Source organism: Prionailurus viverrinus, chromosome A2, assembly GCF_022837055.1.
Source record: "Prionailurus viverrinus isolate Anna chromosome A2, UM_Priviv_1.0, whole genome shotgun sequence".
NCBI classification, from domain to species: Eukaryota; Metazoa; Chordata; class Mammalia; order Carnivora; family Felidae; genus Prionailurus; species Prionailurus viverrinus.
In genome coordinates, this window is record NC_062562.1 from 13,696,900 (window position 1) to 13,715,263 (window position 18,364).

Below are 18,364 nucleotides of genomic sequence, written 5' to 3' on the forward strand. Positions count from 1 at the left end.
AGGGCCAGACTTTGTACCAAGCTGCCTGGTGGCCAAGTCAAAGAGGGCAAGGTGATGGGTCACACAGGCCTCACCCACCACAGGAAAAATTAATGGTTCATTAGCAACAAAAAGCCCTATGTTCTGAGGGCAATTCATTACACAGAATGCTAAAACATGTGGTCAATAAGGTGCCTGCCTTGTTGATGAGGTTATGCGGTACAAAAGCGGCTTTACAAAAATCCCCCAAAAGAGGGCATGGGATGTGTCCCGTCAGCTGTCTCTCCTCACGAGCATGAGAACAGCATGGGAGGAATGTGAAGTTCTTGTTCTGGAGAACCCAGTCCTTGGGGACTTCTGCCTGAGAAACGTTTTGCCTGTAAACTGCACTTAATTGGCTCCACTGAAAGCTGAATTTCCCTGAAGCCCTGGGAAATGTTTCTAAAGCGGCAGCTGAGCTGTTATTTGCTAATTCCCTTCACAGACGGTGTCTATCATAAACAGATGCCTCCTGAGGCAAGAGGGCCCAGCTCCTCCTGTGAATGAGGGGGGCCTGGAGGCTGCCTCAGGCGCCTGCCTCGTGATGCTAACAGGAGGGGCTGGAACACTCGAAGGGCTGCCTGCTAGACAGGCCTACATCAGGGGCTGGTGCCCAGGGATGCTCCCAGCTCACCTTCAGGGCCTTGAAGGTTTCCATGAACTTCTCCAGCTCATCTGGTGGCAGGAAGTCTCCAATAAAGTGCTTGCCACGGCCCATCTTTGTCAGCTGCTCAGCCCATTCTGCCCGTAGAGGAGGGAAAGGTGAGAGGAGAAAAGGAAGAAGTCAGGGAGTGGGCTGAGTGCTCCCACAGCACGGTATGAGTCTTGTGTGGGGAGGGGAGTCTGGGGCTATGGGGGAATGAGGCAGATGGTTGAGACCCTGACCCAAACCCCTGCTGCTCCAGGCAGCCCTGCTAAGTGCCATGTTCAGACAGCAGTGAACACTTACAAAGAACCATTTCTTTTTCCTCTGAGGAACCTGAGGCGCAGAGAAGCTGAATCTCTTGCCCAAGGTCTTATAGGTTGGGCAGGTGGTTTAAGGCCCCAGTGTGGTGTCTCCAGGTGCCTTCCCGGGCAGGTGAGTGTGGCTTCCTGAGCCTGCAGTACCCTTAGGGCAAGGCCTCAGCTAGGTACCGTGCCCCACCTGCAATGTGTTCTTTGGCTCACCCCGAGTCTTGTCCATCTCCATGCGCCGCAGCTGGTGTTCCCAGGTGCCCAGCTCGCTGTCTACCTCCTCGTCGCTGTCGTAGCCATGCTGGTGCTGCTGCAGTGCCTTCTCCCACAACAGCTGCATGTCCTGCATCGCACGCTTGTGCTGCATGATCATGTCATACATCTGCTGCATCTGCGGGCAGCACATGCCAGTGAGCAAGGCAATGTACCACACGTGCAGGAGGCCAACCCCCTGGCCTTCCCTATGCAGGTCAGGCCCCCTCACCCTTCCCACTTTCTGCCCTCCCTGGGCTGGCACGTGAGCAGGGCTTGGAGCAAGCACTCAAGACAAAGTCCTGTACCAGGCCATGCCCTGGGTTTCTTGGATCCCTGTTTTCAGCAGGGAGGAGCCCTCTCTGCCTCACCCAGTCTGGTATCTGGCCCGAACCCAGCACATCCTGGGCACCCTTGCTGTGGACCAAATGAGGGCACCGCAAGCCCCTGATCACGGAAGGGTTGAAGGGGATGTGACGGGGCCGTCAGGCTGGAGGAGGTGACAAGGGTGAGTTGTCCCTAAGAACCAAGGGTGTGCCTGTAGTTCCCCAGGAAAGCAGCAGAGGCTAAGCCCCTGGCCATAGAGCTCCCTGCCAAGCCAGCCCTCATCCCAACACAGGCAACACCAACTGAGCATTTGTCACATCGTTCAGGGCGCCCAGTGCTAGCCAGGCCTGTCCTGTACTGGATGTTGGAGGGCACTGAAAAGAGAGCTTAAAATGGAGACTACCTAGTCAGGAACAGCCCACGAGCATGTCGGGGAGTAGTTGTGGAGCATCAGCCTCAGGGGCTGCCCAGGCAGTGTGAGGACTGAGCTCTGGGTCCAATTGCAGGCTGGGAAGGGCCTTTGGGGGGTGAAATGCCATTGACAAGGGGGTGCCTATCCAAGAACCTCTCCACTGATGGTGGGATCCACCCAACACAGGGAGGCTCAGAAAGAATAGAACATGACCACTGTCCTGTGAGGTGAGGGGACAATACTCCATTATCCCCTTTGGAGCCTGCCTGCTCTATGCCACACAGACTTACCTCCTGTTGCTCCTTTAGCTGCTTCTTCTGGGCATCTGACAGCTCTGTGACACCCACCAGACCTACAGGCTTCCCTTTCTCATAGCCAAGCCCCTTGAGGTCCTGAACTGGAAATAAGACACAGGCTGATCAACAACGGATGGACAGGTCCAGACCTGCTCCTGCATGTGGTACAGCGTCCATGCGCTGACGACATCTGAGGCACTTAGCGCACATGGCACAAGGCCTTCACATCGCAACAGTTGGTATCCTGTGTCACGTGATGATCCCAGGGGCCTCACCGTGCTGTCACGTGCATCTAGTGTCACCCTCACATGACCTCTCCAGGCAGGCTCTATATCCCTATGTGTAGATGATGACATCAGAACTTAGAGGTCCAGGGCCTCCCTCAAGGTCACATATCTAATGGGTGACATGAGGGGGACTTTGCAAAGGCAAAGACAGGAGAGGAGAGATAAACATGTGCCCGTGTGTGTGTGTGCATTCACACACTGACTCTTAGAGATAAGCCCTGCAGGGAACAGACACCCAGTGTAGACACACGAGGGTTTAGAGTCTGGCATCAGACTCAGCTCTGTGTATAGCTCTGTTAGCTCCTTCTGGGGAAGCAGCCGACCATCCTCAAAGCAACTGACATTTAATTTGGCATCAGCTTTGGAGCTTGGCTGGAGCCAGCAACACTAATCCACATGAAGATGCTGTGACAGCCCCATCTGGGTGGCGGAAACAACCACCCCTCAGGCGGTGGCTTCCTGGGGGAGGAGAAGCTGGGCAGAGGGGGATACAGAGGCCCTTCTGGTATGTGCAAAGAGCCAGATTCTCCTAGCTCACCAGGGCTGGGGCTTCACCTGCAAGAACCACTCACAAGTGCTTCTTGAGCCCATGTTTATTCCCCAATACCTCCTGGAAGGTCTGTGTGGGAGCCCTGTGGAGAGGGCAAGGGAGTCAAGGTCTGAGCAGCCTGCTGTGTGCCTGGAATGTACCCAAAGTCCCCCTCCTCCAGTCACTTTACCAGCAAGCAAGCAGGTGGGGGCTGTTCACACCCTCCCAGGGACGACACAGGCCAGTGAGACCTAAACCTGGATATGTGACTTCGGAGCCTGTGCACTAGACGACAGGGGAGGCCTCCTCACCAGCTGGGAGCTGGGGCCAGACCTCAAGGACATGGTTTCAGAACTGTGGCATGCACACATCAGAACAAGACTCACGGCAGAGCACCCTTCGTTATAGGGGGGCACTTGAGTTCGGCATTTGACAGCAATCTGACCCTAGGCAGAGATGCTACCTGGAACCACACTGAGTACTAGAATCTTCACTAGCTTTTCTCCTTGGACAAGGGAAGCACTGAACAGACAACCTCCAGAACTGGATGGGAAAGGCCAACAGGCTAGCCATGTGACTTGGGTAAGCTGTCTTCCCTCTTGGTCCATTATAAATAAAATAAACGTAGGTGTCAGCACCAGAGCACATATGACTCCTCTATGTATCTGTGTGTTCAGGGGTGAGGGAGGTTGAGACGGTTCTGTGTGCAGGGCAGGCTGTGTGGAGGGCAGTGAGACAGATGCCGTAAGATAGCCTCTCTCAGTCACCGATTGTCACCTGCAGAATGTGATGACAACAAACTCCCCACTCTACTGGCCGCTTTGTGGTAGAAAATGAGAAACAAGACCACATGTTGGCCATCTCTGAAACTGTCAAGGAGGCAGATGTTGCAGTTGATTGTGCAAAACTGTGGCAATTATGGTGCTTATCATCATGCATTTCTTGAGCTTTCTATGACAAGAATGAATCCAAGTACTTTAAAGCTTAAGGGAGATAGCAGGATTGATCTACATGCTGTGTACGAGGCACTCGCCTTAGATATGAAGTCACAAATAAGTTGAAAGTGAAAGGATGGAAAAATGTATTTCATACAAATAGCAACTGAGAGAGCTGGAGTGGCCATACTAGCATCAGACAAAATAGACTTCCGGTCCAAAAAGGTTACAAGAGAAAAAGAAGGATGTTCTATGTTGATAAAAAATGTAAAACAGAAAGAAGATAGAACTTGAGGCGCTTGGGTGGCTCAGTCTGCTGAGCATTTGACTCTTGATTTTGGCTCAGGTCATGATCCCAGGGATGTAGGATCTCGCTGAGCGTGGAGCCTGCTTAAGATAGATTCATTCATTCATTCATTCATTCATTCATTCTCATTCTCTCTCCCTCTCCCTTTCTCTCTCTCTCGGCACTGGGTGGCTTGGTTGAGTGTCTGACTTTGGGTCAGGTCATGATCTTGAGGTTCGTGGGTTTGAGCCCCACATTGGGCTCACTGCTGTCAGCCTGTCAGCCCACTCTCTGCTCCTCCCTCACTTGCGCTCTCCCAAAAATAAATAAATATTAAAAAAAAAAAAAAGATTCTCTGTCCCTCTCCCCCACTTGCATGTGTGCACACTCTCTCAAAAAAAAAGACATCCCCCACACCCTACCTAACAAAAGAGCCTCATGATATATGAAGCAAAAATTGACAAAATTGAAGGGAGAAATGGACAGTTCAACAATAGTAACTAGAGATGTCAATACCCCATTTTTCATATCAATAAGGATATAGAAGATTATAGAAGATTAAACTCTACACCAGCGATGCCTAACAGATGTATACAGAATGTGCAATCCAGCAATGGCAGAAGACAGTCTTCTTGTGTGCACATAAAACGTTCTCTAGGAAAGATTACATTTAGATTACAAAATGAGTTTCAATTAAAAGACTGAAATCACAAAGTATCTTTTCTGATCACAATGGAATCAAGCTAGAAATCATTAACAGAAGGAAAACTGGTAAACTCACAAATATGTGGAAATTGAACAACGCCCTCTTAAACAATCAATAGATCAAAGAGGAAGTTACAAAGAAAGATTAGAAAATAAGAGATGAGGGGCACATGCGTGGCTCAGTCAGTTAACCGTCTGTCTTTCATTCAGGTCATGATCTCATGATTTGTGAGTTCGAGCCTTGCGTGTGTCTCTCTCTCTCTCTCTCTCTCTCTCTCTGCCCCTCCCCTGCCTGTGCTCTTGCTCTCTCAAAAAATATATAAACTTAAAAGATCTCCAATTAATAACCTAACTGTCCACCTTAAAGAACTAGAAAAAGAAAAGCAAACTAATTCCAGAGCTAGCAGAGGGAAGGAAATGAAGATTAGAATGAAGATATAGGAAATAGGAAGTATAAATATGGTACAGATAGGGCACCTGGGTGGCTCAGTCAGTAAGCATCCAACTCTGGCTCAGGTCATCATCTCCAGGTTTGTGAGTTCGACCCCCGCATTGTGCTCTCTGCTGTCAGTGCAGAGCCCCCTTCAGATCCTCTCTCCCCCTTTCTCTCTGCCCCTCTCCTGCTTGCGAGCATGCACATGCTCGCTCTCTCAAAAATAAAGAAGAAGAAGAAGAAGAAGAAGAAGAAGAAGAAGAAGAAGAAGAAAAGAAATAGAAGAAATATGGTAGAGTAAATCCATAGAATCAAAAGTTGTTTTTTTTAAAAAGATGAACAAAATGACATACCTTTAGACAGATTACCTAAGAAAAAAGAGAAAAAACTCACTAAAATCAGAAATCAAAGAGGGAGGGAATATTACTAATGATTTTATAGAAATAAAAAGGGATTGTAAAAGAATACTATGAACACCTAGAAGCCAACAAGTTGGATAACCTAGATGAAGTGAACCAATTCCTAGAAACCCGTAAATTACCAAAACTAGCTCAAGAAGAAATAGAAAATCTGAATAGACTTAAAACAAGGAGATTGAATCAGCAATCAATAACTTCTCATCGGGGCGCCTGGGTGGCTAAGTTGGTTGAGCATCCGACTTCAGCTTAGGTCATGATCTTGAGGTTCATGAGTTCAAGCCCTGCATCAGGCCCACTGCTGTCAGTGCAGAGCCTGCTTCAGATCTTCTGTCCCTCTCTCTCTCTGCCCCTTCCCTGCTTGCACTCTCTCTCCCAAAAATAAATAAATCTCTAACACACACACACACACACACACACACACACACACACACACACACACACAATACCTCCCAACAAAGAAAAGCCCTGAACCAGATGGTGTTACTGGTGAATTCTACCAGACATTTAAAAGAATAACTCATGCTAATTCTTCTCAAACTCTTCCAAAAAATTGAAGGGAACATTTCCTAACTCATTTCAAAACACTACTATTACCCTGATACCAAAAGCAGACAAAAACACCACAAGAAAACTAGAGACCAATATTCCTTATGAATATAGATGCAGACAGACACAACAAAATACCAGCAAACTGAATACGATCACATGGTAAAAGGATTATGCACCATGACCAAGTGGGATTTATCACAGAAGTGCAAAGGTGGTTTAAATAGTTCTGATACCAATTCCGTGTGTATGGTCGGGAGTGTGGGGGGAGAGGAGAGGGTTCCCCACACCAACAAGCAATTCTCAGACACCTGCTGGGTGTCCTGTAGTTTAGTTCAGTTCTATCACTATCTACCAGGAGGTAGCATCAGATGTCATGGGTTAAGGGGTCAGTCTTACAAGACTGCTCCTCCCTCCCACATCAACTTTAGATGCCAACTGCAAGCCCAAGTCATCACCTATGCTTCTAACTGGCTGTAGATCAGAGGTTCCCACAATCCCCTCTCTGGATTCAATTAATTTGCTAGAGTGGCTCATAGAACTCAGAGAACACTTTACATACAAGATGATTGCTTTACTTATATGTCATAAAAGGATGTAAGTTAGGAAAGCCAGGTGGAAAAAACAAGGTATGGGGCAAGTGCCCAGAGCTTCTATGCCACTGAGCATGCCACTGTCTCTGAACCTCCATGTGTTCATCAACCTGGAAGCTCTCTGAACCCTGTCTTTTGGGTTTTTTATGGAGGCCTCACTGCATAGGCATGATTGATGAAATCATTAGCCGCTGATCAATTCAACCTCCAGCCCCTTTACCCTCCCTGGATATCAGGGGGTGGTGGGACTGAATGTTCCAACCTTTTACTTATGGTTGGTTCCCCTGGCAACCAGCCCTGATCCTTAGGTGCTTTCCAAAAGTCACCTCAGTAACATAAAATCCAGTTGTGGTAGAAAGGGGCTTATTAATAACAAGACACCCATTTCACCTTTATGGCCCTGAAGCATTTTCATGACCTGAGGACGGAGACCAAATAATACAACAAAAGATGCTCCCATTGCTCTTATCACTCAGGAAATTCCAAGAGTTTTGGGAGAACTGTGAGCCAGGAACTGTGAACAAAGGCCAAATACATATAAGAAATATTACTTTGGTCACCTGAATGGTCAAATAGGTATTTCCTATAAACCACAATATCGCATGGTTCAATATAAAAAAATTAACCAGTGAAACACGCGTTAGCAGACTAAAGGAAAAAAAAAACATCCAATCATTTCAATTGATGCAGAAAAAGCATGTGACAAAATCTAACACACCTCCATGATAAAAACATTAAATAATCTAGGAACAGAAAGGAACTTCCTCAACATGATAAAGGTCACGTATAAAAAACACATAGCTAGGGTCACCTGGGTGGGTCAGTGGTTGGGCGTCCAACTCTTGGTTTTGGCTTAGGTCATAACCTCGGTTTTAAGGGTTTGAGCCCTGTGTCGGGCTCTGTGCTGACAGCTTGGAGCCTGTTTGAAATTCTCTCTCTACCCCTCGCCCAGCTCATTCTCTATCTCAAAATAAATAAACTTAAAAACAAAAAACAGAAAACATAGCTAACATTACACTCAATAGTGAAAGGCTAAAGTCATTCCCCCTCAGATCAAAACAAGGTACGGATGCCCATTATTCCCACCTCTATTCAAATAGTACTAGAAGTGCTAACTAGAAGTTCTAGCAATTAGGCAAGAAAAAGAAATAATAAGAGGGATCCCACTTGGAAAGGAAGAAGTAAAATGATCTCTATTTGTAGATGACATGATCATAATTATACACAGGAAAACCTAAAAAATCCATGAAAAGATTGTCAATGCTAATAAATGAATTCAGGAAAGCTGAAGGATCCAATGTCAACATGCAAAAAAAATCAGTTGTATTTCTATACATTAGCAACAAATAATCCTAAAACAAAATTTTAAAAGCAATTGTTAAAAGGCATTAAAAATATAAATCACTTAGGAATAAAGTTAACTAAGGGGGTATAAGACACATACAATGAAAACTACAAAACATGGTGAAAGATTAACAAAGACCTAAGTCAATGGAAAGACATCTTGTGTGCACAGACTGGAAGACTGGTTGTTGTTGTTGGTGGTGTATTTGTTGTAAGAAAGACTTAAATACTGTTAATGTGTCCATACTGTCCAAAGCAATCTACAGACTCAGTACAAGCTCTATCAAAATTCCAACTGTTTTTACGAAATGGAAAAGCACATCTGAAAATTCAAGACCTTCAATAGCCAAAGCTTGAAAAAGAACAAAGTTGGAAGATTCACACTCTCAATTTCAAAACTTACTACAAAGCTACAATAATCAAAATAGTTGGTACTGATCTAAGGATAGACATACAAACCAGTATAATAGAATACAGAGCCCAGAAATAAACCCTTACATCTCTGGACAATTGAGTTTTGACAAGGGTGTCAAGACCATTCAATGGGGAAAGAAAAGCCTCTTCAACAAATGGTGCTGCAACACTGGATCTCCACATGCAAAAGAATAAAGTTGGATCCTTAGCTTATATCATATATAAAAATTACCTCAAAGTAAATCAGAGTTCCAAAATATAAAAAAACCCAGGACATAGGGGCAAATCTTCGTGACCTTGAATTTAGCTTTGGTTTCATAAATGAAACCAAAAGCACAGGCAACAAAGGGAAAAATAAACCGAACTCTGTCAAAATTTAAAACTTCTGTGCATCAAAGGACACTATCGAGGGATAAAAAGACAATCCACAGAATGAGAGGATGCATTTGCAAACCATGTATCTGAATAGGGGGTTAATATGCAGAATATATAAAGAATCCGTACAACTTAAGAACAAAAAGACATGCCAATTTAAAAGTGGGCAAAGGACTAAAACAGACGTTTCTCCAAACAAGCTATACAAATGACCAATTAGTACATGAAAAGATGATCAACACCATCAGACATTAGGGAAATGTGATTCAAAACTACAACGTGATTCTACTTTATACCTACTAGGACGGCTATTATAAAAAGGCAAAGATGTGGAGAAATGGGAAGGCTGTGCAGGGTTGGTAGGAACAGAAAATGGCGTACTTGCTACAGAAAATAGTTTGGTGGACCTTCAAAGAGTTAAAGAGAATTATGATATGGTCCAGTGATTCCACTCCTAGGTATGGACCCAAGAGAATCAAATCACGGATTCAAATGGTACTTGCAGACCAAAGTTCACAGCAGCACTATTCACAGCTGCCAAAAGGTGGAAACCCATGTGTCCATCAACCGATGAATGGATAAAGTGCAGTCCAGCCATAAAATGGAATATTACTCAGTCATAAGAAGCAATGAAACTCTGACACATGCTATGCTAGAACACAGATGAACCTTGGAAACATTCTGCTCAGTGAAAAAAGCCAGACTATCCTGACAGAGGAGGGGGAAGGGGGTCAGCCCACCTGACAGAGGTGAGGGAGAGGCGTCTACATCCCTCTGTACCAGCTCGGCGGGCGGGAGTTCCACTTTGTCCTCTTCAGGCCCCCACCGGCTCTTTCGCTTCTTTTTCACAGTGGCTGTGGTGGCCGGCTTCCCAGGGATGGTTGGAGCTGGGGTGACTGCAGGCGAGGGGGCAGATGAGGCAGGGCAGGCAGCAGCTGGGGGTAAGGACCCTGATGGGGTCTCAGGAGGGGATTTGCGTTTCAGGCTGAGGTCGGGTGCCATGAGAGTGCCTGTGGGGCCAGCCTTAGCTTTCCGGAACTCCTCCAGCTTCTGGCGGTAGTATTTGTACCCTTGGCTGTTGGGTTCGTATAGAAAGCTGCAAAGGAGAGTGGGGGGCACACCATCAGCTGGGCCCAAGCTCCCTGCCTGATTCTGGGCAGGAGCAGCTTGGGCCTTGTGCACACATGCTCAGGTTAGCCAGGGTTATGGCTTGAGGATTGAGGTCTCCACCATGACCTCCTGCACTGCCAGGCTTTAGTGGCTGCTGGCTCCGGGAGCCCAAGCTTGAGGAACAGTGTGACATACTCAGAGCTTGTCACCATGCCACTCCTATGAGCACTGGTCAAAGTCCCTATGCCAGCGCTGTCAGACACCCATCACAACATAATTGATCCCGTTTCAAAAAAAAGGGGCGGGTTCTCTCAGACCTTCCCCAGGCTCTGTAGGGCTTCCTCCCCTGCTGCTCTAGATGAGCACAGTGGTGCCTTCGAGAAATCCTGAGTTGGGAGAGACACCTGGTGCTAGAAAGGCAAGATCCGTCCCAAACCTGACAGCTTGGCACATCTGTGCTTCTCTCTGATGTATCCTTGAGAGGCATCAATAGCAAATGGAGCCAAAACAAAACTCGGAATGGATAGGGACTGCACTCCAACTGAAGGGCAAAAGCCCCCACCCCACCTCACTGGAAGCCGAGGGTCCCCTTGGTCCCCCCTCCCACCCCCGCCACTAACCCCAGTCCCAAGTGTGAAGCAGGCAGAAACTACAGCTCCCTCTGCACCTGCCCAGCATCTCTCAATTATGCAGGTCTTGAGCTGACAGTCCCAATTCTGGGGCCCACAACAGAGGGAAGAGTCACAGCTCAGTTCCACACAGCAAAATCTGTGTATAGCATGGGCTACACAGGTCTCAACAAGAGGGGCTAGACCTGCACTCATGAACCTGGAGGTTCTGGTTGCAGCATAATACTGTGCTCTAAAGCAGTGGGCAGGCTCGAGGATGCTGTAAATTCTTTTCATACAAAAGAACGATAGCAGAAAGAAACCCCAAAGACTGTTTCTATGTGTCTCCATGAGAGCCAGGAAGGGGTAGAAGGATCCCAGCCGTGCTAACACTGGTACCTAAGGTGGCATAGAAGGACGGGGAGATGGTGGCCTCTCCTTTGTACTCCTTCATACTTCTTCACCCCAGAAATACACAATGTGAACAGATCTACTTCTATTAAAGAGATTGAGTGGAGCACCCCTGGCTATTCAGTTGGTAGAGCATGAGACTCTTGATCTAGGGGTTGTGAGTTCAAGCCCCACGTTGGGCGTAGGGATTAAAAATAAAATCTTTTAAGAAAAGAAAAGAAAAGAAAAGAAAAGAAAAGAAAAGAAATTGAGTAAGAACATTTCAAAAACAGAAAGCACCAGACCTAGAGCAGTTCACTGACGAAAATACCACACATTTAAGGAAGAAATTATATCAATTCTCTACAATCCCTTTCACAGGACAGAAACAGAGAATACTTAACTTATCCAATTACCCTAATACCAAAACCAAAGATTTTGTAAGAAAACTACAGATCAATATCTCTAATGAACACAGATATAAAAATCCTCAACCAAATATTAGCAGACTGAATCTACAAATGTGTAAGAATTACAGGGGGATGGGGGGACAGGCAAAATAGGTGAAAATGATGAAGAGATACAAACTTCTAGTTATAAGTCAAGGGGGGTGAAAAATACAGCATAAGAAATATAGTCAATAACAGTGTAATAACTTTGTGTGGTAACACATGGTAACTACACCTCTCGCAGTGACCATTTTGTAATGCATATAATTGTCAAATGACTATATTGGACACCTAAAACTAGGTATTATGTGTCAGCCGTATCTCAAATTAAAAATTTTTGAAAAATTTTGAAAAAGTATACATCACAACCAAGTGGTATTTATTCCAGGCATGCAAAGCTGGCTTAACATGATCATATCAATAGCTGCAGAAAAAGCCTTTGACCAAACCCAACACCCATTAGTGATAAAAACACTCAGTAAACTAGAAACATAAGAGAACTTTCTCAATTTGATAAAGAGTGTCTACAAAAAACCTATAGCTAGCATCATACTTAATAGTGAGAAACTAGAAGTTTCCCCACTTAGGAATAAGGCCAGAATATCCCACCCCAATGTTTTCAACACTGTACCAGAAGTCTTAGCTAATGCGAACAGCAGATATACCAACTGAGAAAGAAGAAATAAAACGATTTTCAAGTAACATCATCTATGTAGAAAAAATAGATTAAAAAACTGTTGGAACTGGACAGCCTGGCTGGCTCACTCAGTTAATCGTCTGACACCTGATTTTGGTTCAGGACATGATCCCAGGGTCATGGGATTGAGTCCCACTGGGCTCCGCGCTAAGCACGGATCCTGTTTAAGATTCTCTCTCTGGGCACCTGAGTGGCTCAGTTGGTTGGGTATCCGACTCCAGATTTTGGTGCGGGTCATGATCTCACGATTTGTGGGATTGAGCCCCACATAGGGTTCTGTGATGACAGAGTGGAGCCCGCTTGGGATTCTGTCTCTCCCTCTCTCTCTGCCCCTTTCCCGCTTGTGTGTGCATACACACTCTCTCTCAAAAATAAACATTAAAAAAAATTTTTTTTTTCCTCTAAGAGAAAAAAAAAATTTAAAACTCCAAGAATAAGTAATTGTAATAAGGCTGCAGGATACAAGGTTAATATACAAAGCTGGTGCTTTCCTATACACCAGCAATGAACAAGTGGATTTGAAATTAAAAGCACAATACCACTTACATTAGTACACAAAAAAAATGAAGTACTTAAGTGTAAGTCTACAAAATATGTACAAATTCTATATGATGAAAACTAGAAAACTCTGATGAATGAATTCAAAGAACTAAATAAGTGGAGACATATTCCTTGACTCAGTATCGTCAAAATATTAGTTCTTTCCAATTTGATTTATAGGTTCGATACAATCTGAGTCCAAATCCCAACAAGTTATTTTGTAGGTATTGACAAATTGATTCTAAAGCTTAGATGGAGACAAAAGACCCAGAATATCCAACACAATATTGTAACAAGAACAAAGTTGGAAAACTGACACTACCAGACCTAAAGGCTTACTGTCATATCAAGGCAGTGTGGTATCAGTGAAACAACAGACAAATAGATCAACAGAACAGATGAAGAAGGGCCCAGAAATAAACCCATATAAACATGGTCAACTGATCTTTGACAAAGGAGCAAAGACAGTCCAATGAGGCAATGACATTCTTTTCAACAAATGATACTGAGGAATTGGACATCCACATGCAAAAAAAAAAAAAAAAAAAAAAAAAAAAAAGCCCAAAATAAAATGCATCTAGACAGACCTCATACCCTTCACAAAAATTAACTAAAAATGGATCATAGACTTATGATGTAAGGCTATAAAACCCCTAGAAGATAATATAGGCAAAAACCTAGATGACCTCAAGGATGGCAATGACTTTTTAAATATGCTAAAGTCATAATCATGAAAGAAATTCATAAGCTGGACTTCATTAAAACTTCTGCTCTGCAAAAGACAGTTATCAAGAGAAGATACACCATTGACTGGGAGACAATACTCGCAAAAGACACATCTGTTAAAGGACTATGAGACAAATTATATAAAGAACTCTTACAACTCACAATAAGAAAACTGGGGCGCTCGGGTACCTCAGTTGGTTAAGCATCCAACTTTGGCTCAGATCATGATCTCAGTTTGTGAGTTCAAGTTCCGCATTGGGCTTTGCACTGAAAGCTCAGAGCCTGGAGCCTGCTTCGTTTTCTGTGTCTCCCTCTCTCTCGCCCCTCCCCTGCTTGTGCTCTCTCTCAAAACTAAACATTTTTTTTTTTTTTAGATGTTTATTTTTGAGAGACAGAGCGCAAGCTGGAGAGGGGCAGAGAGGGAGGGAGACAGAATCCGAAACAGGCTCCAGGCTCCGAGCTGTCAGCACAGAGCCCGACACGGGGCTTGAACCCACGAACCGTGAGATCATGACCTGAGCCAAAGTCAGACGCTCAACCGACTAAGCCACCCAGGCGCCCCAAAAATAAACATTAAGAAAAAAAACCCAATAAGAAAACAACCCAGTTAAAAAAAACGGGCCAATAATTTTAACAGACACTTCACCAAAGGACATATACAGAGGGCAAATAAGCATATGAAAAGATGTTCTGCATCCTAGGTCATCAGGGAAATGCAAATTAAAAAACACTCAGAGACCACTACACATTATTAGAATGGCCCAAATCCAAAACACTGGGAACATCAAATGTTGGCAAGCATGTGGAGCAACAGGAACTCTCACTCACTGCTGGGAAAAATGCAAACGATACAGCCACTCTGGAAGACAGTTTGGCAGTTTCCCACAAAATCAAACATACCATACACTCTAGCAATCACGTTTCTTGGTATTTACCCAAGAGTTGAAAACTTATGTCCACCCAAAAACCTGCACACAGATGTTTACAGCAGCGTTCTTCACAATTACCAAAACTTGGAAGCAACCAAGATGTCCTGCAGTAGCTGAATGGACAAACAAACTGTGGTACATCCAGACAGTGGAATATTACTCAGTGGTAAAAAGAAATGAACTGTCAAGCCATACAAAACCACGGAGGACTAAATCTTAAATGCATGTTACTAAGTAAAGGAAGACTATCTGAGAAGACTACATACAACTCCAATTATTATAACATTTTGAAAAGGACAAACTATGGAGTCAGTAAAAAGATTAGTGGTTGCCAGGAGGAAGAGGGGATAAATAGGCAGAACATGGCTGATATCAGGGCAATGAAAATACTCTGTATGACACCATAATGACGGATACAGGTCATTGTACATTTGTCTAAATTCACAGAATGTATAACACCAAGAGTGAACCCTAATGGAGACTATGGACTTTGGGTGATATCAATACAGGTTTGTCAATTGTAATAAATGTACTACTCCAGGGGCACCTGGGTTACTCGGTTGAACGTCCGACTCTTGATTTCAGCTCAGATGGCCTCAAAGTTTGTGAGATCGAGCCCTGTGTCGGGCTCAGTGCCAAAAGCACACAGCCTGCTTGGGATTTTTCTTCCTCTCTCTCAGTCCCTTCCCAGCGCGCATGGTCTCTTTCTCTCTCAAAATAAATAAAATAATAAAAATAAATAAATAGATAACTCTGGCGGGAAATGTTGATAAGAGGGGAAGCCGTGCATGTGCAGGAACATATGAGAAATCTCCGTGCCTTCCCTTCAATTTTGCTGTGAACCTAAAGATACTCTAAAACAATGACATCTTAAAAAAAATTAAGAGACAAAAAAGCAAAAACTTTTTCAGAAGAACAGTTGGCTGGATTTCAAAAAGATGCTTGGCACCAGAAAGGCTATGATATAGATTTAAAGCTATTTGGTTCCTCTAAGAAAAGCTGACCTGTGGGATTTGCTTACTGGTGCAGGTGGGAAGCTCCTGACAGGGTAGGTTTTCTCTAGGCTCACAGGCCCCAACTTGGCCTCAGCTGCTGGTTTGCACTGAGTCTCCTCCAAGTTGCCCCCAGAGGCAGCATCCAAGAGCTCCCTGTGGGTCTGTCTGTGGTGATGGTAGAGTTAACAGCCGCCATTTGACCTGGGCTCCAGTCAAGAGTGCAGGGGATTGTATAGCAAAGATTCCCTTGGGTAGGAGCGAACCTGCCCCTGGGTGAATCAAACAACATGTTGGTGTCTTTCGTTCCAGTCTTTCTTCTCACTGTAGATTTATCTGAATGGTGCCGTGATTCTACTTTCTATGTTTTTTTTTTTTTTTTTTTTTTAATTTTTTTTTTTCAACGTTTATTTATTTTTGGGACAGAGAGAGACAGAGCATGAACGGGGGAGGGGCAGAGAGAGAGGGAGACACAGAATCGGAAACAGGCTCCAGGCTCCGAGCCATCAGCCCAGAGCCCGACGCGGGGCTCGAACTCCCGGACCGCGAGATCGTGACCTGGCTGAAGTCGGATGCTTAACCGACTGCGCCACCCAGGCGCCCCCTCTATGTTTTTTTTTTTTTTAATGTTTATTTATTTTTGAGAGTGAGAAAGAGCATGAGTTGGGGAGGGGCAAAGAGAGAAAGACACAGAATCTGAAGCAAGCAAGCTCCAGGCTCTGACCTGTCAGCCCCAATGCAGGGCTCGAACCTACGAACCGTGAGATCATGACCCGAGCCAAAGTCGGACGCTTAACAGACTTAGCCACCCAGGCGCCCCTCTATTTTCTATATTCTGATTTAAAAGGTTTTTTAACTTGACACATAAGGCTTTCCTGTTAAAAAGGCATGGAGTGGTGGTGAAAGCACATCCTCCCACTGGTCTCCTTGCCTATTTCCTCCCTTGGGAGAGGCCAGTAACAGGGCTTTGAAAAGAACAACGTGGCTCACCTGGGTGACAGGTTAGAGTGGCACATGGCTTGTGGTGGATGCTGTGCTCGCTGCTACAACCTTCACCCACGTGCCTTCTGATGGCCGCGATTCCACTGAGGAGATGCAGTTATTAAGAATTTAGCCCACTGAGGCTGGACATTAACGTGTTACTCATTTTTTAAGACTATGGATGAGAATGTACTTAACATTATTTCTGGGGCAGCATCTCAGAAGTGGCATGACTGGTCAAAGGAATGGGTGTTTCCAGCTTCTTTATAGATGAGCAGTTGTTACAGATATGTTTCCCACAACACAGAGCTTGCTGGTGTGTGCCTGGCCCACACGAGGAATCAGGAGGGCAGGGAAGGGCCAGGAGAGGCAAATACATGAGCTGCTCCTGTTAGATTTGGAGGTGAAAGAAGATGCCTCACACTTGATTCCATGCGAAGATTAAACAGATCACACTGCTCACCTTCAGCTACTTCCCCACCGGGCACTCTAGGTTCTGCCCTTGCCCTGGTTGCCCCCTTCTTCCCTCTGGCCTCCACCACAGTAAAACCCAACGAGTTGGGCAAACACCAATGAAGCACAGAGGAACCAGAGCTGCATGCGCTAAGGGCATCTGTCAGCTCTGACCCCAGAGGAAAGGTCTGGCCAGTGCTGCCGGGCCCTGGACCCCTCTGACCAAGGAGAGGGCTTGGGCTTGCAGCCTTGACAGAAATCCACAACCGTGCTCACTTTGCCTGCTGTAGATTCTCACGGTCAGCTCTTATGATGAGCGATGGTAAACTAAGTATCTTTCTTAAATAAACCTCCTTAGGTAAATGAGGCTTAAAAAACAAAAAAGGGTACAGAGACTTTTAAGTAGACTATTAAGTCAATGCTGCAGAGTGACAGCTGGTATCACAATAATGTCAGGAGATCTCAGGGGGGTCTTTAGGTTAGGCAGACCCCTCTCTTGAACTCCAGACCCAAACACCCCACGGCCCCCACCAGGGTACCACGGCCCAGGTACAGCATGCAGGGATACCTGAACTCCCCAGCAGCCTTCTCCATGCTCTGGTCCACCGAGTAACTGAGCCATGGCCCTCCCCTCCACTAGCCTGCAAGGTTCTATCAGCCCCACTTCCTGATGTTCCTCCTCTGCCTGTGTGCTTTGGCCTGGCATGTCTAAGCACCCTCCACAACTGTGGCCAGCGACCTTGGAGGCACAGTTCACCCCATCACGCTCTATGTGGACCTTCCAAAGGTGCTCAGTGAACACGTGAGCCCTGCTTGGCTCCAAGGCCCACCTGCACCGCACACAGACACTCACCTGCACTCCCAACCGCTATGGCAGAGTACCTGCATCTCTGCTGCTTCACTCCTGCTTCCCTTTGTCCTGAGTGCCCAGCCACTAAATCAACTAGCCCAGACTGTTGCTCCTGGACTTTTTGTTACACATGCCATCATATCTCTTCACTTTCTGAGTTGGAACCTATGTTATTTATGGCCAAGAACATCCTCATGGGTGCAACACCTCCACACTGAGTTCAGCATCCACCTCATAAGCCCCTGCTGGTCCCTACCTAGCAGCAGTGACTTCCCAACCCCCCCCACTCCAACAACCTGCCACCAAGGAACCTCCCCTAGAAAGGAGGAAGTGCAGAACCCACCCAAAGAATGCACAGGTACACACAGACCCAGCCTGAGGGGATGGGATGTGGCTGCGTGGCTGGAGACAGCAGGGAAGTCAGGCTGCTTGTCCCACACCTTCCGTGGAGCCTGCACACAGGCTGAGGGTTCCCGCTTCACACAGCCTAAGGCACCACATTCCCACTTTCCTC

General features: G+C 45.7%; 1 protein-coding gene across 2 annotated transcripts in view; it reads right to left on the reverse strand.

The window, feature by feature from the left end:
* SUGP1 (SURP and G-patch domain containing 1) overlaps window positions 1–18,364 on the reverse strand; it is a 32,535-nt gene that overhangs the window by 1,021 nt on the left and 13,150 nt on the right. For both annotated transcript variants that reach the window (XM_047833026.1, XM_047833017.1), the window contains exons 8-11: window positions 9,866–10,221; window positions 2,254–2,360; window positions 1,186–1,363; window positions 653–759 (exon numbers count right to left, since the gene is read on the reverse strand). In XM_047833026.1, the coding sequence (XP_047688982.1) occupies window positions 653–759; window positions 1,186–1,363; window positions 2,254–2,360; window positions 9,866–10,221 (748 nt within the window). The remainder of the gene's footprint in view (window positions 1–652; window positions 760–1,185; window positions 1,364–2,253; window positions 2,361–9,865; window positions 10,222–18,364) is intronic.